This window comes from Haliotis cracherodii, unplaced genomic scaffold, assembly GCF_022045235.1.
Source record: "Haliotis cracherodii isolate W230 unplaced genomic scaffold, xgHalCrac1.p SCAF_1, whole genome shotgun sequence".
NCBI classification, from domain to species: domain Eukaryota; kingdom Metazoa; phylum Mollusca; class Gastropoda; order Lepetellida; family Haliotidae; genus Haliotis; species Haliotis cracherodii.
The window spans coordinates 81,029,370-81,054,117 of NW_027266264.1; the positions used below are offsets into that span (position 1 = coordinate 81,029,370).

Genomic DNA, 24,748 nt, shown 5'->3' on the forward strand with positions numbered 1-24,748 from the left:
TTTGCAGTGAGGGAGTCATAACGATGCTTGTATCAATGTGTTGAGATAGGACTTTTCAAAAGCAGCCAAATACAACTCATTGTAGGTGTTCAAATGCCGGCATCTATGTTTAAACTTGCTAGTGACGGACGAGCAAATAAGTTATGTGGAGAATACATACTGGTTGTAACTTGTTCTCTCTGACAATACCTGTACCTGATTCCACTTGAAGCACAATATAGAATATAGAACATAGAATATATAACGTGGGACAATTACATGATGTAAGGTGGGATGCTTGGTACTGAGGCTGCTGGAGATAAACATCTGTAACAAATGTTATATTTGGGATAACACTTTCTTAGTAAAGTACAGATTCTAGTACTTTTTTTGGTTTGAGTCCCATCTCGGAATCAAACCCTTGCTGCCAGAGAGAGGCACCTAATAACCGGCACACAAAGTCAGCGATCTAACCAACTCACCGAAGCTTCCACATCTGAGTGGGTTAGATCGCTAACTTTGTGTGCTGGCAATTAGGTGCATTACTCTGACAGTGTGGGTTTGAATACCAGACTCAATCCCCCAAAAGTACTAGAATCGGTACTTTACTAAGAAAGCGTTATCCCAAATGTAACATTTGTTACTTTTGACTACTTTCTAAGTGGCACTGTGTATTGATGAAGATATAATAATGATCTATTATGTATGGTGTACTTATTACTGAGGAACCAAATACAGGATAAACATAACAAACAAACAAGGTCTCATTCAATTCCAGGTGTGTTTTAATATTTTGCACTTCCAAAGCAGATATCAAATTAAAGTCAGGTGAAATATTTAACACCCATAAACAGAGCAATAACACTTGGTAGGAGCCATCAGGGAAGTCAAAATACTAAAACCACACCACAATATCCACCACCCTAAAGAAGGACATCATCAAGATTTTTTCAACCATTTCCCGATCACGCTGAGAGCTGTGCCGAAGGTGTGTAGCCCGGGGTGGCTGGATCGTGCTTGAAGTAGCACCGAGCCAGCCTCGGCTTGAAACCCGGCCTCTGACAGCTGATTGGCTACAGCCACTGGATCCAACCAATCAGGTCGACTATCTGAGCCCTGTTTCTCCAGCAGGTATTCAATGAGAGCAGTGTAGTGTGTTGTCTTGACGATGGATGTGACTAGCCGATGCTGCAAGATGATGTTGAGCAAATCCTCATCCCGCACAGCCTGCAACAGAAAGAAGGAAGTATTGGTGTCAGAGGCCACTCTCACTACCTGGCAGACCGCCTCCGTAGACAGTCGATGGGATGTCTGCCCGGAGAGCGGAAGGTTCGGGGTTCAATCCCCTGACCGTGTCATACCAAAAGACATTTGTTGTTCCCCTGTCTGGTTCTTGGCAATAAGGAGGCAAAACAAGGGCTGGTTGACACGGAGACAATACACTGTGTCTGAGTGGGGTATTCCTGATAAAATGTGGTATCTCCGTGGACAACCCCTTCGGCATTAGTCTGGACTAGTACATGCAGATACACACACATAAAATGCACACACACACACACACACACACACACACACACACATCATGCACCAATGCATGTCACTAAATAAGTGAAATAATCTTGAAACTAACATTAAACCCTATTTCTCCTCACCACCTCTCATTAACTGGCAAAGCAACCAATTCTTGCCGTGAAAGGCGACTAAGCTTGTTGTTAGAGGCGATCAGGTGGTCAGGCTCGCTGACTTGGTTGATGCACGACATCGATCCCAATTGCACTGATCGATGCTCATGTTGTCAATCACTGGATTGTCAATCACTGCCTTCATATAGCTGGACTACTGCTGAGTGCGGCGTTAAACAACAAACAAACAAACAAACAAACAAACAATAACTGGCAAAGGGCTCGAACCAAATGTAAAATCCAGAATTCTCCTTACCTAATACAGGGATGCCGACCTTTTCATCACCTACCACATGTCAAATAATCCTATAGCTACACAGCTATAACAGGCCTGTGAAGTGATAGACAAACTGCTAATAAACAGTATGAACAAATTCCTCACTGACATTCTCCCATTATGTCCCTCAGTGTCAGTAGAGACTGTAGGCACCAGGCTTACCTCCAATTGACCAGCAAGTGTTTCCACAGCAGTAGGGAAGAGAGTGATGTGACCGGAGCGAAGAACGAACTTGACTGCCTCTGTCGCCTCTTTGTGTTCCACCATCACATCAAACACTGCGCGGGTACACTGTGAGGGAAACCATACTACCTCACAACTTGTACAAGCAGAATATTAGTTTTCAAATTTTTGTTCTATCTATGTAATTAATTAATTTATGTACAAAGCGATAGAAACTAGCACTAGTCCGATAGTCCTTGCCAAACTGCAAAATAGTTAAGGTGTCATAAGGAATAGTAGAAATTTGCCATTTTTAAGGGTTTTGCTACACGTCATCATTATAAGGACTAGCTGACTAAAACAGTTAGTTTCTAACGCTGAATGTATATACAAAAAAATTATACATGTTCTCTATGATTCATATGATGCTTAAGCTGGTTATAAAAAAGATAAGCCAAGCAGTGTTTAACATTTCAGTTAGTTAATGCATGATCAGAGACAAAGAAGCCATGGTTTAAATGACAGAAGTTACCTATTCTGTAGTTTGAAAAAAAGACATATTGTTTGAAATCCTACCAGGAACACAAAGTCTAAATGAACCGGGCATCAGTCTGCTCACCTCCAGATTAATGGGGTTTCCTTCACACACGTCTGCAATGACGGCATTGAGGAGTGTCGCTCCTCCCGGGCCCAGGGACCTCACCATAGCAGTAAACACCTGCACCCACGTGTTGTCCCGCGGAGGGACACTAGAGAGGACACAGAGTGACAGGTAATCCATATGTCCAGCCATAGTTTCTACAAACTTCTAATTCACATTGTATAAAGAAACACTGAATTTTAACATATGAGTTTTAGGTCTTTGAAAGGCATTTAGAAGTGATTCACATAAGGAAAAGAATATATTCACTATTTTATTCACCTGATGAAGGAGTAAGTATACGAGTATACAGTGCTCCCTCGTTATTGCGCCCTTCAATATAGTGCTAACTCGGTTATAGTGGGCGGTAAAGCATGGCTCCCAAAATTTACTGACATCACCTGATGAAGGAGCAAGCATATACTACGAAACGTTCCTCATAATAAAGAAGTTGACATCCATATATTCTCTTCCTTATATCTGTTTTGCACCCAATTTTATCTTTGGAGACGGAGGGTGTCTATTTCTTCTCTAGTTTAGTTCATAGCCTAATGTGAGTAGCCAGCTCCTGACAAACTGACTTGGATAATCAAATTTGAAATATTTTTGACTAAAGTATTGATTCTAAAAGTCCAAGTAGGGTTATTGCCCCTTACCTATCTCCTCCTTGTGGTAATGGTGGCCACAGCTTGAGCAGGCGACACAGAGACGTAAACTGTTCCTTGTTTGAGCTTGTGTCCAGGAGACGACAGAACAACTTCTGTCTGCTGTCGTCAGTCTGGATGTCGGCTTCAGACACCTGAAACACAGGAATACCATCATCAACATAACCATCACCTTCGTTGAAACCCAAGGCTCTCCCTCATCTCATTATCTCCCCATCCCCATCTCCACCCCCTCCCTATCTTCTGCTCCATCCCTAGTCCCCTTCCTCCTCCACCCTCTACCCCCCTCCCTGTCTTCTGCTCCATCCCTAGTCCCCTTCCTGCCCCACCCTCTACCCCCCTCCCTGTCTTCTGCTCCATCCCTAGTCCCCTTCCTGCCCCACCCTCTACCCCCCTCCCTGTCTTCTGCTCCATCCCTAGTCCCCTTCCTCCTCCACCCTCTACTGTCTTCTTCCCCCTCCCTGTCTTCTGCTCCATCCCTAGTCCCCTTCCTGCCCCACCCTCTACCCCCCTCCCTGTCTTCTGCTCCATCCCTAGTCCCCTTCCTGCCCCACCCTCTACTGTCTTCTTCCCCCTCCCTGTCTTCTGCTCCATCCCTAGTCCCCTTCCTCCTCCACCCTCTACCCCCCTCCCTGTCTTCTGCTCCATCCCTAGTCCCCTTCCTGCCCCACCCTCTACTGTCTTCTTCCCCCTCCCTGTCTTCTGCTCCATCCCTAGTCCCCTTCCTGCCCCACTCCCCACCACCATCTACCCCCCTCCCTATCTTCTGCTCCATCCCTAGTCCCCTTCCTGCCCCACCATCTACCCCCCTCCCTGTCTTCTGCTCCATCCCTAGTCCCCTTCCTCCTCCACCCTCTACCCCCCTCCCTATCTTCTGCTCCATCCCTAGTCCCCTTCCTGCCCCACCCTCTACCCCCCTCCCTGTCTTCTGCTCCATCCCTAGTCCCCTTCCTGCCCCACCATCTACCCCCCTCCCTATCTTCTGCTCCATCCCTAGTCCCCTTCCTGCCCCACCATCTACCCCCCTCCCTGTCTTCTGCTCCATCCCTAGTCCCCTTCCTGCCCCACCCTCTACCCCCCTCCCTATCTTCTGCTCCATCCCTAGTCCCCTTCCTGCCCCACCATCTACCCCCCTCCCTATCTTCTGCTCCATCCCTAGTCCCCTTCCTCCTCCACCCTCTACCCCCCTCCCTGTCTTCTGCTCCATCCCTAGTCCCCTTCCTGCCCCACCATCTACCCCCCTCCCTGTCTTCTGCTCCATCCCTAGTCCCCTTCCTCCTCCACCCTCTACCCCCCTCCCTATCTTCTGCTCCATCCCTAGTCCCCTTCCTGCCCCACCCTCTACCCCCCTCCCTGTCTTCTGCTCCATCCCTAGTCCCCTTCCTCCTCCACCCTCTACCCCCCTCCCTGTCTTCTGCTCCATCCCTAGTCCCCTTCCTGCCCCACCCTCTACTGTCTTCTTCCCCCTCCCTGTCTTCTGCTCCATCCCTAGTCCCCTTCCTCCTCCACCCTCTACCCCCCTCCCTGTCTTCTGCTCCATCCCTAGTCCCCTTCCTGCCCCACCCTCTACTGTCTTCTTCCCCCTCCCTGTCTTCTGCTCCATCCCTAGTCCCCTTCCTGCCCCACTCCCCACCACCATCTACCCCCCTCCCTATCTTCTGCTCCATCCCTAGTCCCCTTCCTGCCCCACCATCTACCCCCCTCCCTGTCTTCTGCTCCATCCCTAGTCCCCTTCCTGCCCCACCCTCTACCCCCCTCCCTATCTTCTGCTCCATCCCTAGTCCCCTTCCTGCCCCACTCCCCACCACCATCTACCCCCCTCCCTGTCTTCTGCTCCATCCCTAGTCCCCTTCCTGCCCCACTCCCCACCACCATCTACCCCCCTCCCTATCTTCTGCTCCATCCCTAGTCCTCTTCCTGCCCCACCATCTACCCCCCTCCCTGTCTTCTGCTCCATCCCTAGTCCCCTTCCTGCCCCACCCTCTACCCCCCTCCCTATCTTCTGCTCCATCCCTAGTCCCCTTCCTGCCCCACTCCCCACCACCATCTACCCCCCTCCCTGTCTTCTGCTCCATCCCTAGTCCCCTTCCTGCCCCACTCCCCACCACCATCTACCCCCCTCCCTATCTTCTGCTCCATCCCTAGTCCCCTTCCTCCTCCACCCTCTACCCCCCTCCCTATCTTCTGCTCCATCCCTAGTCCCCTTCCTGCCCCACCCTCTACCCCCCTCCCTGTCTTCTGCTCCATCCCTAGTCCCCTTCCTGCCCCACCCTCTACCCCCCCTCCCTGTCTTCTGCTCCATCCCTAGTCCCCTTCCTGCCCCACCCTCTACCCCCCTCCCTATCTTTTGCTCCATCCCTAGTCCCCTTCCTGCCCCACCCTCTACCCCCCTCCCTATCTTCTGCTCCATCCCTAGTCCCCTTCCTGCCCCACCCTCTACCCCCCTCCCTGTCTTCTGCTCCATCCCTAGTCCCCTTCCTGCCCCACCATCTACCCCCCTCCCTATCTTCTGCTCCATCCCTAGTCCCCTTCCTGCCCCACCATCTACCCCCCTCCCTGTCTTCTGCTCCATCCCTAGTCCCCTTCCTGCCCCACCCTCTACTGTCTTCTTCCCCCTCCCTGTCTTCTGCTCCATCCCTAGTCCCCTTCCTCCTCCACCCTCTACCCCCCTCCCTGTCTTCTGCTCCATCCCTAGTCCCCTTCCTGCCCCACCCTCTACTGTCTTCTTCCCCCTCCCTGTCTTCTGCTCCATCCCTAGTCCCCTTCCTGCCCCACTCCCCACCACCATCTACCCCCCTCCCTATCTTCTGCTCCATCCCTAGTCCCCTTCCTGCCCCACCATCTACCCCCCTCCCTGTCTTCTGCTCCATCCCTAGTCCCCTTCCTCCTCCACCCTCTACCCCCCTCCCTATCTTCTGCTCCATCCCTAGTCCCCTTCCTGCCCCACCATCTACCCCCCTCCCTGTCTTCTGCTCCATCCCTAGTCCCCTTCCTGCCCCACCATCTACCCCCCTCCCTGTCTTCTGCTCCATCCCTAGTCCCCTTCCTCCTCCACCCTCTACCCCCCTCCCTATCTTCTGCTCCATCCCTAGTCCCCTTCCTGCCCCCTCCTCCACCCTCTACCACAGTCTACCCCCCTCCCTGTCTTCTGCTCCATCCCTAGTCCCCTTCCTCCTCCACCCTCTACCACCGTCTACCCCCCTCCCTGTCTTCTGCTCCATCCCTAGTCCCCTTCCTGCCCCACCCTCTACCCCCCTCCCTGTCTTCTGCTCCATTCCTAGTCCCCTTCCTGCCCCACCCTCTACCACCGTCTACCCCCCTCCCTGTCTTCTGCTCCATCCCTAGTCCCCTTCCTGCCCCACCCTCTACCCCCCTCCCTGTCTTCTGCTCCATCCCTAGTCCCCTTCCTGCCCCACCATCTACCCCCCTCCCTGTCTTCTGCTCCATCCCTAGTCCCCTTCCTGCCCCACCATCTACCCCCCTCCCTGTCTTCTGCTCCATCCCTAGTCCCCTTCCTCCTCCACCCTCTACCACCGTCTACCCCCCTCCCTGTCTTCTGCTCCATCCCTAGTCCCCTTCCTGCCCCACCCTCTACCCCCCTCCCTGTCTTCTGCTCCATCCCTAGTCCCCTTCCTCCTCCACCCTCTACCCCCCTCCCTGTCTTCTGCTCCATCCCTAGTCCCCTTCCTGCCCCACCATCTACCCCCCTCCCTGTCTTCTGCTCCATCCCTAGTCCCCTTCCTGCCCCACCATCTACCCCCCTCCCTGTCTTCTGCTCCATCCCTAGTCCCCTTCCTCCTCCACCCTCTACCACCGTCTACCCCCCTCCCTGTCTTCTGCTCCATCCCTAGTCCCCTTCCTCCTCCACCCTCTACCCCCCTCCCTATCTTCTGCTCCATCCCTAGTCCCATTCCTGCCCCACCCTCTACCACCGTCTACCCCCCTCCCTGTCTTCTGCTCCATCCCTAGTCCCCTTCCTCCTCCACCATCTACCCCCCTCCCTATCTTCTGCTCCATCCCTAGTCCCCTTCCTCCTCCACCCTCTACGCCCCTCCCTGTCTTCTGCTCCATCCCTAGTCCCCTTCCTCCTCCACCCTCTACCCCCCTCCCTGTCTTCTGCTCCATCCCTAGTCCCCTTCCTCCTCCACCCTCTACCCCCCCTCCCTGTCTTCTGCTCCATCCCTAGTACCCTTCCTGCCCCACCCTCTACCCCCCTCCCTGTCTTCTGCTCCATCCCTAGTCCCCTTCCTGCCCCACCCTCTACCCCCCTCCCTGTCTTCTGCTCCATCCCTAGTCCCCTTCCTCCTCCACCCTCTACCCCCCTCCCTGTCTTCTGCTCCATCCCTAGTCCCCTTCCTGCCCCACCATCTACCCCCCTCCCTGTCTTCTGCTCCATCCCTAGTCCCCTTCCTCCTCCACCATCTACCCCCCTCCCTATCTTCTGCTCCATCCCTAGTCCCCTTCCTCCTCCACCCTCTACCCCCCCTCCCTGTCTTCTGCTCCATCCCTAGTCCCCTTCCTGCCCCACCCTCTACCCCCCTCCCTGTCTTCTGCTCCATCCCTAGTCCCCTTCCTCCTCCACCCTCTACCACCGTCTACCCCCCTCCCTGTCTTCTGCTCCATCCCTAGTCCCCTTCCTCCTCCACCCTCTACCACCGTCTACCCCCCTCCCTGTCTTCTGCTCCATCCCTAGTCCCCTTCCTGCCCCACCCTCTACCCCCCTCCCTGTCTTCTGCTCCATTCCTAGTCCCCTTCCTGCCCCACCCTCTACCACCGTCTACCCCCTCCCTGTCTTCTGCTCCATCCCTAGTCCCCTTCCTGCCCCACCCTCTACCCCCCTCCCTGTCTTCTGCTCCATCCCTAGTCCCCTTCCTGCCCCACCCTCTACCCCCCTCCCTGTCTTCTGCTCCATCCCTAGTCCCCTTCCTCCTCCACCCTCTACCACCGTCTACCCCCCTCCCTGTCTTCTGCTCCATCCCTAGTCCCCTTCCTGCCCCACCCTCTACCCCCCTCCCTGTCTTCTGCTCCATCCCTAGTCCCCTTCCTCCTCCACCCTCTACCCCCCTCCCTGTCTTCTGCTCCATCCCTAGTCCCCTTCCTGCCCCACCATCTACCCCCCTCCCTGTCTTCTGCTCCATCCCTAGTCCCCTTCCTGCCCCACCCTCTACCCCCCTCCCTGTCTTCTGCTCCATCCCTAGTCCCCTTCCTCCTCCACCCTCTACCCCCCCTCCCTATCTTCTGCTCCATCCCTAGTCCCCTTCCTGCCCCACCATCTACCCCCCTCCCTGTCTTCTGCTCCATCCCTAGTCCCCTTCCTCCTCCACCCTCTACCACCGTCTACCCCCCTCCCTGTCTTCTGCTCCATCCCTAGTCCCCTTCCTCCTCCACCCTCTACCCCCCTCCCTATCTTCTGCTCCATCCCTAGTCCCCTTCCTGCCCCACCCTCTACCCCCCTCCCTGTCTTCTGCTCCATCCCTAGTCCCCTTCCTGCCCCACCATCTACCCCCCTCCCTGTCTTCTGCTCCATCCCTAGTCCCCTTCCTCCTCCACCCTCTACGCCCCTCCCTGTCTTCTGCTCCATCCCTAGTCCCCTTCCTCCTCCACCCTCTACCCCCCTCCCTGTCTTCTGCTCCATCCCTAGTCCCCTTCCTCCTCCACCCTCTACCCCCCTCCCTGTCTTCTGCTCCATCCCTAGTCCCCTTCCTGCCCCACCCTCTACCCCCCCTCCCTGTCTTCTGCTCCATCCCTAGTCCCCTTCCTGCCCCACCCTCTACCCCCCTCCCTGTCTTCTGCTCCATCCCTAGTCCCCTTCCTGCCCCACCCTCTACCCCCCTCCCTGTCTTCTGCTCCATCCCTAGTCCCCTTCCTGCCCCACCATCTACCCCCCTCCCTGTCTTCTGCTCCATCCCTAGTCCCCTTCCTGCCCCACCATCTACCCCCCTCCCTGTCTTCTGCTCCATCCCTAGTCCCCTTCCTGCCCCACCATCTACCCCCCTCCCTGTCTTCTGCTCCATCCCTAGTCCCCTTCCTCCTCCACCCTCTACCACCGTCTACCCCCCTCCCTGTCTTCTGCTCCATCCCTAGTCCCCTTCCTCCTCCACCCTCTACCCCCCTCCCTATCTTCTGCTCCATCCCTAGTCCCCTTCCTGCCCCACCCTCTACCACCGTCTACCCCCCTCCCTGTCTTCTGCTCCATCCCTAGTCCCCTTCCTCCTCCACCCTCTACCCCCCCTCCCTATCTTCTGCTCCATCCCTAGTCCCCTTCCTGCCCCACCCTCTACCACCGTCTACCCCCCTCCCTGTCTTCTGCTCCATCCCTAGTCCCCTTCCTGCCCCACCCTCTACCACCGTCTACCCCCCTCCCTGTCTTCTGCTCCATCCCTAGTCCCCTTCCTCCTCCACCCTCTACCCCCCTCCCTATCTTCTGCTCCATCCCTAGTCCCCTTCCTGCCCCACCATCTACCCCCCTCCCTGTCTTCTGCTCCATCCCTAGTCCCCTTCCTGCCCCACCATCTACCCCCCTCCCTGTCTTCTGCTCCATCCCTAGTCCCCTTCCTCCTCCACCCTCTACCACCGTCTACCCCCCTCCCTGTCTTCTGCTCCATCCCTAGTCCCCTTCCTGCCCCACCATCTACCCCCCTCCCTGTCTTCTGCTCCATCCCTAGTCCCCTTCCTGCCCCACCCTCTACCCCCCTCCCTGTCTTCTGCTCCATCCCTAGTCCCCTTCCTGCCCCACCATCTACCCCCCTCCCTGTCTTCTGCTCCATCCCTAGTCCCCTTCCTGCCCCACCATCTACCCCCCTCCCTATCTTCTGCTCCATCCCTAGTCCCCTTCCTCCTCCACCCTCTACCCCCCTCCCTGTCTTCTGCTCCATCCCTAGTCCCCTTCCTGCCCCACCCTCTACCCCCCTCCCTGTCTTCTGCTCCATCCCTAGTCCCCTTCCTGCCCCACCCTCTACCCCCCTCCCTATCTTCTGCTCCATCCCTAGTCCCCTTCCTCCTCCACCCTCTACCCCCCTCCCTGTCTTCTGCTCCATCCCTAGTCCCCTTCCTGCCCCACCCTCTACCCCCCTCCCTGTCTTCTGTTCCATCCCTAGTCCCCTTCCTGCCCCACCGTCTACCCCCCTCCCTATCTTCTGCTCCATCCCTAGTCCCCTTCCTGCCCCACCATCTACCCCCCTCCCTGTCTTCTGCTCCATCCCTAGTCCCCTTCCTCCTCCACCCTCTACCCCCCTCCCTGTCTTCTGCTCCATCCCTAGTCCCCTTCCTCCTCCACCCTCTACCACCGTCTACCCCCCTCCCTATCGTCTACTCCATCCCTAGTCCCCTTCCTCCTCCACCCTCTACCACCGTCTACCCCCCTCCCTATCGTCTACTCCATCCCTAGTCCCCTTCCTCCTCCACCCTCTACCACCGTCTACCCCCCTCCCTATCTTCTGCTCCATCCCTAGTCCCCTTCCTGCCCCACCCTCTACCACCTTCTACCCCCCTCCCCAACGTCTGCCCAACCTTCTACCATCTACCACCTTCCAAAACTCCCCTCCCTACCTTCTGCTCCTTCCATGCTGCAGACATGAGAGCTTCTGTCCTGTAGAAGGTCAACAGAGCTGTGTCCTCCTGGGACAGGTGGAAACTCTGAAACATACAATAACGTTAACATCAGAAACTCAAGCAAACCAACTGCCAAAACACATGTCTTCATTCAGAGTGAGTGATCAAATGTGTCATGCTATAGCTAATTTCCGGGGCAGCCTCAAACAATGGAGTCAAAGCCAGTCAAACCAATCAGCAGTTGATGGAGCATGACTACCAGATCCAGTTATATTGCCTCTTAGCAATGATGTGCTGGGGACCCAATCTAACCCTTACACAGCTGTAACACTTTCTGTCTGAGCTTATTGACATTCAGGAATGTCAACTAATCACAAACCTTCTCGAGGATGTGCAGGACATCAAGGCGGGGTTTGACAGCCACACTACTGTCTGAGCAAAATGGACGGAGAAGAGACATGACATCCTCAGACACAACCAGGTCACCCCTGAAACAAGCACAGTCTGTCATAAGTTAGAGAGACTTCGCCAGGTCAGTCACAGTAACAGTCTTCCCCACCGTAGCTGGACCAAGTACCCCCTGTCTCCAACAGCCCCCCACCCCACCCAGACCAAGTACCCCAACAGTGGTGTCCATGTACCCCCCACCCCACCCAGACCAAGTACCCCAACACAGGTGTCCATGTACCCCCACCCCATCCAGACCAAGTACCCCAACAGTGGTGTCCATGTTACCCCACCCAGACCAAGTACCCCAACACAGGTGTCCATGTATCCCCCACCCCATCCAGACCAAATGCCCCAACACAGGTGTCCATGTACCCCCCACCCCACCCAGACCAAGTGCCCCAACACAGGTGTCGACGTATCCCCCACCCCATCCAGACCAAGTACCCCAACAGTGGTGTCCATGTTACCCCCCCCACCCCATCCAGACCAAGTACCCCAACACAGGTGTCCATGTACCCCCACCCCATCCAGACCAAGTACCCCAACAGTGGTGTCCATGTTACCCCACCCAGACCAAGTACCCCAACACAGGTGTCCATGTACCCCCCACCCCATCCAGACCAAGTACCCCAACAGTGGTGTCCATGTTACCCCCCCCACCCCATCCAGACCAAGTGCCCCAACACAGGTTTCCATGTACCCCCCACCCCATCCAGACCAAGTACCCCAACACAGGTGTCCATGTTACCCCACCCAGACCAAGTACCCAAACACAGGTTTCCATGTACCCCCCACCCCACCCAGACCAAGTACCCCAATACAGGTGTCCATGTACCCCCCACCCCATCCAGACCAAGTACCCCAACAGTGGTGTCAATGTACCCCAACCCCACCCCGACCTAGTACCCCAACACTGTTGTCAATGTATCCCCCTAACCAGGGGTCCGGAAAATTTAAAATCCCAATCGGACATTTACATTTATGCCACGCCCCCTTCAAACAGCGTGTTTTAGTACGACTTTTTACACACAAATTACAAGTTGTTACGTATTCATAATATGATGAATTATGAATTGTTTCAATTTAAATTGTTTACTTCACCGGACAATTAATAACAAATAATATTTTAGATATATATGGAAAACATACGTTTGTTTCTGTTATAATAACGATCTGTCAACGTTGTGAACGGTCTAATTAATATTCATGAGTCTGCTCAAGTGTACGCGTTGTAACATTTGGATCGAGACTATTATCCCATATTTGGTTGTCACGTGACCTCACGGGAAAAGTTTTTTTTTTAAACTAAAGATTATTTAAAAACAAGACAGATAATATAATCATAAATCCTAAACTATCGTTGACAGCAATAGTTATTTGAATACTTTTTCATCTCTACTTAATTATTGACCATAAAAAAATTTGATATCGATCGTCACAGAAAGCAAAATGGCGGTCAATCAAGATTCAATATACGACTAGCTACTGAAAACAATAAAATCGGCAAATCCTCATTGTATGTCAACCAAGTGAAAGTCGTTTGCCACGACTTACAAAATGATCATTCAGACTTTGTGGGTTTGTCAGATCCGCTCGACTGATCTGCATCGGTTGACTGGCTGTCGTCACGCTTTCGCTTCTTGTCTGAGGTTACGTATCGTAGCATTGTGAGGATAATGAGGTACATCGATGATGCAAGGTATTTATGTACAGTTGTAAACACATTTTACTCAAATTAACAAGATGTTCTCAGTAATAAATCCTCGATTAATCAGTGTCAACTCAGTTTATTGCCTATTACAGTGATTGACCGATTGGACTATCATTCTAGGTACGATGTATTTACAGCAATCAAAACAAACAAAGCTTGTCAGTGTAGATAATCTTCATTGTGTTACAATTGCAGACAGAAATTGCTTAGTCCTAACTGTTGATCATGTCCGGTCAAATTTAAGAATGTCCGGACAATACTTTTTAAAATGTCCGGACAGAAAAATTTAAATGTCCGGTAAGCAATATTTTAAACCGGACATTTGAGATTCCCAATCGGACATGTCCGGCGCATATGACGGTTTCCGGACCCCTGCCCCTAACCCACCCAGACCAAGTACCCTCACACAGGTGTCAATGTATCCCCCACCCCACCCCGACCTAGTACCCCAACACAGGTGTCGAAGTATCCCCCACCCCACCCCGACCTAGTACCCCAACACAGGTGTCGACGTATCCCCCACCCCACCCCGACCTAGTACCCCAACACAGGTGTCGACGTATCCCCCACCCCACCCCGACCTAGTACCCCAACACAGGTGTCAATGTACCCCCACCCCACTCCGACCAAGTACGCACCCTGCCTCTTCGTGCTCCTGTACATTCACAACCAACTTCTCCAACACCGTCAACACCTCCTGGTCTCCCAACACCTCACAAGGACTGTCAGGGCATCTGCAATACAAGAACACAGACTGAAACTCTGTAACTGCCTGTCTCATAAGGACAATGCTCCATGGTGTGGTGGCCATTGAAAGTCTAGACATTGTGCAATGATAGAACCTGAGACATTGTCTGTGTAATTAGGTTAATCATCAATTGCTAGACTGAATTACATCACATTTGCAGAGAAAAACATAGTGACCAGACCATGGATAGTGAATGCCTGGAATCAAACTTGCTCATCTTCCCGAGGCAAGAGAGTTAACTGACTATAAAAGTCCAGTTTCCACCCTTGCCGAACTAGGCTGGTATTATGGAAATCAAAATCGCGCACCCAAATCGAAATCTGGTTCGTAAACTGTCGTGCAGATTTCGGGCGATTGCAAGATTTGCACAGCATGTGCACCGCCAACTTGTTGTCAACAGATATTTTCCAAATCTGTTCAAGTTTTTAATAAAGGTGCTCACATGATTTGATGCACTTCGTGATGTAAGACCCGTTTTATCACAATATAGATCTTGATTATTGATCAGATCGTCTTGACTGGGCGCCGCCATTTTGTTTGAAGCAAATGCAAGTGATACGAGAGGTTGAATCTGATTGGTCCATAGGAGAGGCTTTGAAGGCACTTAATTTGTAACAGCCACTGGTGACGCTATGATCGAGCCCAGGAATTCCAGCCTAGTTCAGCAAGGGTGGAAACTGGACTTTTAAAGTCAGTTAACTCCCTTGCCTCGGGAAGAAGAACTTGCTAGGAAGCCCATCAGACCCAAAGAAGTCACCCTGACGTAACATAATCACCATTACAACAATTCCATACCATCCCTGTTGGCGAGTCATACTCTGTCAGTGTACATTCATAGGATATTATATCTAAGGAGATTCCTCTCATTTTATTTGCAATAAGTAATTGCTATAGTAACATTTACCTGAGTTTGTGTGCAACAAGTCTGACCGATTCCTGAACCGCTGTCCGGACTGTCCAAGCTCCTCGCGGCGCCACTTGTATCACATCATCTACAAGGTCTGGTATCTCCCCATCAGTAACTATGGTAACCAGAAGCTGATGTATCTGAAGTTTCAGAAAGAAAGATCTATATCTCATGTTTTTCATTTCATAATCACAATACTAAAATGGGTTTAGGGATGATGGTGAGATTTATTTCTCTGAAAATGCAGTCATCAATAATTCCTGCAGCCTCACCATCTTGTCGTTGCCGCAACTCTTGTCGTACATCTCGGCGTACTTCTGATACTTTGGCTTGTCAGCCTGGCTGAATGACCGAATAGTGTCACTGTTGACATTTTCAAGATGGGCGACCCTCTGCTGCAGTTGACTGGCTGCCTCGTCCCAGCTCATCTTCCCAGAATCCTCTTGCTTCTTCTTCTTCCCACCCCCACCTCCTTGCTGGCGACAGAGCCGCAGTGCCCGTTTCACAATCTCCTGCCGACAGCTGATTTCCAACTGAATAAAGAAAGCTACATCAATACCCTTCACATGAAATGTGGCCACAAACAGAAGTTTTCTGACATGAACAAGCAACTCAGCTAGAGAAAACAACAGAAACATGATCATTTACATCAATAATGTTTGGTAAAAATAAAATTAAATAGTGCAAAAAGGTCAAATTTATACACTTATTTCTACGTACCAGCCTGCGACTGTTACTGCTGAAAGCGATACTGTCGATGAAGTTGACAATGTCTTGGGGGAGGAGTTTCTGAAGAAAGTCTCCACAGCTCTCATACCTGTGGATCCAACCGGACTGGAAGCAACACGAGACATGCATGTAGCTGTTAGTATCACTGTACCGATTCATCATCAACTTACAACTCAAGGAAGGGAATTTATGGGTATCAACTTTTTTGTTATGAGGAGCACAACATTTCAGAGTATACTCGTACACTTACTACTTCATCAGGTGAATAAAATGGTGAATTTTATTCATCTGATGGAGGAGTAAGTACATACTGCAAAACGTTGTACTCCTCATAATAAAGAAGTTGACATCCATAAATTCTCTTCCTTATGTGTATCACTTCCAAATGCCTTTCAAAGACTTAAATTACAACTTATTCTCTCTGTCTTCTGTAATTATTATCATCTGATGAAATGCAAATGCTCGAGGTTCATCTTGTATCGGGTATAAGCATCTGTTGTCTGTCCCACTGAGCACAGTCAGCAGCTACTTATCCCATGCTACACGATGCTGCTCAGTTTCATAGTACATGTGGTTTAAGACTTTTTCGAAAGGTTTACTGTGGATGGACGAACAATTGACAAATACAGTACCATAAGCTCTTATGACCTTTTTGTTGTTTTTTTAAATATTTTTATTTCAATTCAGTCGACACAAATGTAACATTGGTACATGAGGTATATATACATGCAGCAATTCATAGAATCTTACAACATGGTCAGATATGGGTGTGTATATATATTGATTGACTGAGAAATTATAATAAGTAGGCTGATAATTCCTTCCATTTTCTGTCGAATCTATTAATACTACTTTTTTGTTGTTGCGATAATGTTTTCTATTTTACATGCATCTTTCAATATTTTTATGAAAAAAGGAAAGCATAATGGAGTTTTCTTAATGCTTGACTGGTGAATGTATTTTTTTGCAAGAAGAATTATATGGTTGAAAAGGTAGTGGTTTTTGTTGTAGTAAAATAGCTTATCCAGAATGGTAGAACACTTGTATGAATATCATATGCAAGTTTCAAGTTTAGGGACATTTCAATTTCTAACCAAATTCCTTTACAAAAACACATTCTACATACACATGCTATATATAAGTTTTCAGATTCAGAGACACAAAATGAGCATATATCATCATCCATTAAATTCATTTTCAGTAATTCCTTTTTGATACCGGTATATAGAGCTCTATTTATGAGTATTTACTAGAAAGCTATGAGTTTAACAACATTGGTACACATTCTACAATTAGAGAAAACATTATTCCATAAAATGCCTTGATTAAGCTTATTTTCCCATTTATCACACATCAGAGGAAAGTTAGTTGTGGCTATAAGTTTATCATAAAATATTCTGGATCCCTTTGTTTTTATCAACAAGTCTCTCAAAATGTTATTTATGTATATATTAGCTCATATGACCTTTCACTTCAGGTGAAGTATCGGTACAAAGTTTATTTTCAAACCGAAACAGCGTTATTAATCATTTCCCTTTTGCTTGTGATAAATCAATGTCAGGCTCAAATGAAAAGGAGCATTACTGTGTTTGTGTCTACTTACAGGTCTATCAGGTTGTTTCCCGGCCTGGTCCGATTTCCAGAAGTGAGTGACAGCCCAGGCAGAATACACCACACTGGAGTGCAGGAACCCACCACTCTACAACCAACAAGGCAACATTGTCATTATCAGAAACCCACCACTCTACAACCAACAAGGCAACAAGGTCTTTATCAGGAACCCACCGCTCTACAACCAACAAGGCAACAAGGTCATTATCAGAAACCCACCACTCTACAACCAACAAGGCAACATTGTCATTATCAGGAACCTAACACTCTACAACCAACAAGGCAACAAGGTCTTTATCAGGAACCCACCACTCTACAACCAACAAGGCAACATTGTCATTATCAGAAACCCACCACTCTACAACCAACAAGGCAACAAGGTCTTTATCAGGAACCCACCGCTCTACAACCAACAAGGCAACAAGGTCATTATCAGAAACCTAACACTCTACAACCAACAGGGCAACATTGTCATTATCAGGAACCCACCGCTCTACAACCAACAAGGCAACAAGGTCATTATCAGAAACCCACCACTCTACAACCAACAAGGCAACATTGTCATTATCAGGAACCTAACACTCTACAACCAACAGGGCAACATTGTCATTATCAGGAACCCACCACTCTACAACCAACAAGGCAACAAGGTCATTATCAGAAACCCACCACTCTACAACCAACAAGGCAACAAGGTCATTATCAGAAACCCACCACTCTACAACCAACAGGGCAACATTGTCATTATCAGGAACCTAACACTCTACAACCAACAGGGCAACAAGGTCATTATCAGGAACCCACCGCTCTACAACCAACAAGGCAACAAGGTCAATATCAGGAACCCACCACTCTACAACCAACAGGGCAACAAGGTCATTATCAGGAACCCACCGCTCTACAACCAACAAGGCAACATTGTCATTATCAGGAACCCACCACTCTACAACCAACAGGGCAACATTGTCATTATCAGGAACCCACCACTCTACAACCAACAAGGCAACAAGGTCATTATCAGGAACCCACCGCTCTACAACCAACAAGGCAACAAGGTCATTATCAGAAACCCACCACTCTACAACCAACAAGGCAACATTGTCATTATCAGGAACCCACCGCTCTACAACCAACAAGGCAACAAGGTCATTATCAGAAACCCACCACTCTACAACCAACAAGGCAACAAGGTCATTATCAGGAACCTAACACTCTACAACCAACAGGGCAACAAGGTCATTATCAGGAACCCACCGCTCTACAACCAACAAGGCAACAAGGTCATTATCAGAAACCCACCACTCTACAACCAACAAGGCAACATTGTCATTATCAGGAACCTAACACTCTACAACCAACAGGGCAACATTGTCATTATCAGGAACCCACCACTCTACAACCAACAAGGCAACAAGGTCTTTATCAGGAACCCACCGCTCTACAACCAACAAGGCAACAAGGTCATTATCAGGAACCTAACACTCTACAACCAACAGGGCAACATTGTCTTTATCAGGAACCCACCACTCTACAACCAACAGGGCAACAAGGTCAATATCAGGAACCTAACACTCTACAACCAACAAGGCAACATTGTCATTATCAGGAACCTAACACTCTACAACCAACAGGGCAACATTGTCATTATCAGGAACCTAACACTCTACAACCAACAAGGCAACAAGGTCAATATCAGGAACCTAACACTCTACAACCAACAAGGCAACAAGGTCATTATCAGAAACCCACCGCTCTACAACCAACAAGGCAACAAGGTCATTATCAGGAACCCACCGCTCTACAACCAACAAGGCAACAAGGTCATTATCAGGAACCCACCGCTCTACAACCAACAAGGCAACAAGGTCATTATCAGAAACCCACCACTCTACAACCAACAGGGCAACAAGGTCATTATCAGAAACCCACCGCTCTACAACCAACAAGGCAACAAGGTCATTATCAGGAACCCACCGCTCTACAACCAACAAGGCAACAAGGTCATTATCAGAAACCCACCACTCTACAACCAACAAGGCAACATTGTCATTATCAGGAACCTAACACTCTACAACCAACAGGGCAACATTGTCATTATCAGGAACCCACCACTCTACAACCAACAAGGCAACAAGGTCATTATCAGAAACCCACCACTCTACAACCAACAAGGCAACAAGGTCATTATCAGAAACCCACCACTCTACAACCAACAGGGCAACATTGTCATTATCAGGAACCTAACACTCTACAACCAACAGGGCAACAAGGTCAATATCAGGAACCCACCACTCTACAACCAACAAGGCAACAAGGTCAATATCAGGAACCCACCACTCTACAACCAACAAGGCAACAAGGTCATTATCAGGAACCCACCGCTCTACAACCAACAAGGCAACAAGGTCATTATCAGGAACCCACCGCTCTACAACCAACAAGGCAACAAGGTCATTATCAGGAACCCACCGCTCTACAACCAACAAGGCAACAAGGTCATTATCAGAAACCCACCACTCTACAACCAACAAGGCAACAAGGTCATTATCAGGAACCCACCGCTCTACAACCAACAGGGCAACAAGGTCATTATCAGGAACCTAACACTCTACAACCAACAGGGCAACATTGTCATTATCAGGAACCTAACGCTCTACAACCAACAAGGCAACAAGGTCATTATCAGGAACCCATCGCTCTACAACCAACAGGGCAACATTGTCATTATCAGGAACCTAACACTCTACAACCAACAAGGCAACAAGGTCATTATCAGGAACCCAACGCTCTACAACCAACAAGGTCATTATCAGGAACCTAACGCTCTACAACCAACAAGGTCATTATCAGGAACCCGCAGCTTCCTGTTTCTTCAAACTAACGTTTAGTGCTATCAACACAGAATCAATACTTTCATACCCTTGAAATGTTCTTAAGGCAACAAAGTCTCACCCCGTCAGGTATTTTAGCCGCAAGTTTGGCCAGTGTATTTACATTCCCGCTGTCAAGGACCGGCTGCAGCACACCCAGAGGAGCAGTCTTGCCATCCATCAGCTTGTGGTAGTCTAAGCCTGCAAACAGACATTACCATGTTGCGATATACAGATGAAAGGTTTCATTTCACTGTCACTAACCACAAAACACACTTCCCCTGAACACACACCTTGTCCAACACACTTCCCTGAACACACACCTTGTCCAACACACTCCCCTGAACACACACCTTGTCCAACGCACTCCCCTGAACACACACCTTGTCCAACACCACTCCCCTGAACACACACCTTGTCCAACACACTTCCCATGAACACACACCTTGTCCAACACACTTCCCCTGAACACACACCTTGTCCAACACACTCCCCTGAACACACACCTTGTCCAAAACACTTCCCTGAACACACACCTTGTCCAACACACTCCCCTGAACACACACCTTGTCCAACACACTTCCCATGAACACACACCTTGTCCAACGCACTCCCCTGAACACACACCTTGTCCAACACACTCCCCTGAACACACACCTTGTCCAACACACTTCCCTGAACACACACCTTGTCCAACACACTTCCCCTGAACACACACCTTGTCCAACACACTTCCCTGAACACACACCTTGTCCAACACACTTCCCTGAACACACACCTTGTCCAACACACTTCCCCTGAACACACACCTTGTCCAACACACTCCCCTGAACACACACCTTGTCCAACACACTTCCCCTGAACACACACCTTGTCCAACACACTTCCCCTGAACACACACCTTGTCCAACACACTTCCCCTGAACACACACCTTGTCCAACACACTCCCCTGAACACACACCTTGTCCAACACACTTCCCCTGAACACACACCTTGTCCAACACACTCCCCTGAACACACACCTTGTCCAACACACTTCCCTGAACACACACCTTGTCCAACACACTTCCCCTGAACACACACCTTGTCCAACACACTCCCCTGAACACACACCTTGTCCAACACACTTCCCCTGAACACACACCTTGTCCAACACACTTCCCCTGAACACACACCTTGTCCAACACACTTCCCCTGAACACACACCTTGTCCAACACACTCCCCTGAACACACACCTTGTCCAACACACTTCCCCTGAACACATACCTTGTCCAACACACTTCCCTGAACACACACCTTGTCCAACACACTCCCCTGAACACACACCTTGTCCAACACACTCCCCTGAACACACACCTTGTCCAACACACTTCCCCTGAACACACACCTTGTCCAACACACTCCCCTGAACACATACCTTGTCCAACACACTTCCCTGAACACACACCTTGTCCAACACACTCCCCTGAACACACACCTTGTCCAACACACTCCCCTGAACACACACCTTGTCCAACACACTTCCCTGATCACACACCTTGTCCAACACACTTCCCGGAACACACACCTTGTCCAACACACTTCCCTGAACACACACCTTGTCCAACACACTTCCCCTGAACACACACCTTGTCCAACACACTTCCCTGAACACACACCTTGTCCAACACACTTCCCTGAACACACACCTTGTCCAACACACTTCCCTGAACACACACCTTGTCCAACACACTTCCCCTGAACACACACCTTGTCCAACACACTTCCCTGAACACACACCTTGTCCAACACACTTCCCCTGAACACACACCTTGTCCAACACACTTCCCTGAACACACACCTTGTCCAACACACTTCCCCTGAACACACACCTTGTCCAACACACTTCCCATGAACACACACCTTGTCCAACACACTTCCCTGAACACATACCTTGTCTAACACACTTCCCTGAACACACACCTTGTCCAACACACTTCCCCTGAACACACACCTTGTCCAACACACTTCCCATGAACACACACCTTGTCCAACACACTTCCCCTGAACACACACCTTGTCCAACACACTCCCCTGAACACACGCCTTGTCCAACACACTTCCCCTGAACACACACCTTGTCCAACACACTTCCCATGAACACACACCTTGTCCAACACACTTCCCTGAACACATACCTTGTCTAACACACTCCCCTGAACACACACCTTGTCCAACACACTTCCCCTGAACACACACCTTGTCCAACACACTTCCCATGAACACACACCTTGTCCAACACACTTCCCTGAACACACACCTTGTCCAACACACTTCCCCTGAACACACACCTTGTCCAACACACTTCCCCTGAACACATACCTTGTCCAACACACTTCCCTGAACACACACCTTGTCCAACACACTTCCCATGAACACACACCTTGTCCAACACACTTCCCCTGAACACATACCTTGTCCAACACACTTCCCTGAACACACACCTTGTCCAACACACTTCCCATGAACACACACCTTGTCCAACACACTTCCCATGAACACATACCTTGTCCAACACACTTCCCTGAACACACACCTTGTCCAACACACTTCCCTGAACACACACCTTGTCCAACACACTTCCCTGAACACACACCTTGTCCAACACACTTCCCCTGAACACACACCTTGTCCAACACACTTCCCTGAACACACACCTTGTCCAACACACTTCCCCTGAACACACACCTTGTCCAACACACTTCCCTGAACACACACCTTGTCCAACACACTTCCCTGAACACATACCTTGTCCAACACACTTCCCCTGAACACACACCTTGTCCAACACACTTCCCATGAACACACACCTTGTCCAACACACTTCCCTGAACACACACCTTGTCCAACACACTTCCCTGAACACACACCTTGTCCAACACACTTCCCTGAACACACACCTTGTCCAACACACTTCCCCTGAACACACACCTTGTCCAACACACTTCCCTGAACACACACCTTGTCCAACACACTTCCCATGAACACACACCTTGTCCAACACACTCCCCTGAACACACACCTTGTCCAACACACTTCCCTGAACACACACCTTGTCCAACACACTTCCCTTAACACACACCTTGTCCAACACACTTCCCCTGAACACACACCTTGTCCAACACACTTCCCTGAACACACACCTTGTCCAACACACTTCCCCTGAACACACACCTTGTCCAACACACTCCCCTGAACACACACCTTGTCCAACACACTTCCCTGAACACACACCTTGTCCAACACACTCCCCTGAACACACACCTTGTCCAACACACTCCCCTGAACACACACCTTGTCCAACACACTTCCCTGAACACACACCTTGTCCAACACACTCCCCTGAACACACACCTTGTCCAACACACTTCCCTGAACACACACCTTGTCCAACACACTCCCCTGAACACACACCTTGTCCAACACACTCCCCTGAACACACACCTTGTCCAACACACTTCCCTGAACACACACCTTGCCCAACACACTTCCCCTGAGCACAGTGTCCAACACACTTCTAAGCCATTTCTGAAGACAAACCTTGCCAAACAGGCTTCTCCCAAACACACATCTACACACACACATACCAGGTCCCAACAGACTATCCCCAATACACATCTTCACACACACATACCAGGTGCAACAGGCTTGAGTTTCTTCAGCAGCTTGACATGAGCATCTGGGGTCTGTCCCTGGATCTGGCCGGGGTCGTGTCCGTCCAGCAGCTGGAAGAAGTACATCAGACGCTCGTGGTCCGTCCCATCGATGGTGGCGAAGACATACTTGTACATCCGCTCACAGAACTTGGCGGGCTGCTCGGTGAGCTCTGGTAGAATCTTCAGCCTGGTCATGCGCTCCTCCACCTGCTCCGTGGTGAGTCTGGGGATGCAGTACCCATGGTAACTATCATTCCTTCTTAATTCCTCCGCATAGTAACAATAACGACATTAATACCACAAAGGTGTGTAGATAGGCATACAATCAGAGTACACCGAGGGTAACTGCTAAACATATCAGCCTTTAGTGGAGATTTGAAGCTTTCAAGATGGCGAGGAAGATGAAGCAGAGACAAAGTCAGGAATAAGAACCAGCAGACTCAAGGTTTGATGCAGGAACTTTAATCTGCTGTTGATTCTTGCATCTGAGGTTTCACCTGCATATATCCTGCTGGATTATGTATAATTTTGTGATTTTAAGTGTTTGCTATTCACCCTGTAAATATTCAACTGTTGGATGTCTGATGTCCATGATATCGGAATACCCCATGTTTACCATTTTCAGGCTGCATGATTAGAAAACACATTCCGACTGTCACTTTCTCGATCTGGTAAGTGGTGCTCTGATTGGTCAGATGAAAGGCTGTGATGTGACCCATAATGTGATGTCCTCAGATCTCTGTTCAGTGGTATCGAGAGGTAAGATCTGATTTTAATGAGACTGCATGAAGGTGTAACTTAATACTTTTTAACCATTAATACTTCACATGTACATGTACATGGGCTGTACGACTTCTTCGGTCAAAGTCATCATCTCCCTCTCGCTTCAGTGGGAAAACTATTTCAAACAGAAGAGACTTTTCATGGCCCATGGCAAATACTGCTATGTATCTCAGCCAATCCAGTATTTTCTTTTGTTGTGCTTTCAAATTTTAAATTGATATTTATCAAAGCGTAGTTTGGAATGGAAGTCCCCAGTTTGAAATGAGTGCCCTAAAGCCTGAGAAAG

At 50.0% G+C, this 24,748-nt stretch overlaps 1 protein-coding gene across 1 annotated transcript in view; it reads right to left on the minus strand.

Moving 5' to 3' along the window:
• Positions 1–371: 371 nt before the first annotated feature.
• LOC139444060 (NBAS subunit of NRZ tethering complex-like) overlaps positions 372–24,748 on the minus strand; it is a 64,823-nt gene continuing 40,446 nt past the window's right edge. The window contains exons 46-58 of the mRNA XM_071224998.1: positions 23,658–23,902; positions 20,065–20,183; positions 17,105–17,200; positions 15,493–15,606; positions 15,045–15,305; positions 14,770–14,912; positions 13,756–13,851; positions 11,336–11,444; positions 10,954–11,040; positions 3,397–3,539; positions 2,720–2,849; positions 2,101–2,229; positions 372–1,206 (exon numbers count right to left, since the gene is read on the minus strand). Of these exons, the coding sequence (XP_071081099.1) occupies positions 919–1,206; positions 2,101–2,229; positions 2,720–2,849; positions 3,397–3,539; positions 10,954–11,040; positions 11,336–11,444; positions 13,756–13,851; positions 14,770–14,912; positions 15,045–15,305; positions 15,493–15,606; positions 17,105–17,200; positions 20,065–20,183; positions 23,658–23,902 (1,960 nt within the window). The 3' untranslated portion in view covers positions 372–918. The remainder of the gene's footprint in view (positions 1,207–2,100; positions 2,230–2,719; positions 2,850–3,396; positions 3,540–10,953; positions 11,041–11,335; positions 11,445–13,755; positions 13,852–14,769; positions 14,913–15,044; positions 15,306–15,492; positions 15,607–17,104; positions 17,201–20,064; positions 20,184–23,657; positions 23,903–24,748) is intronic.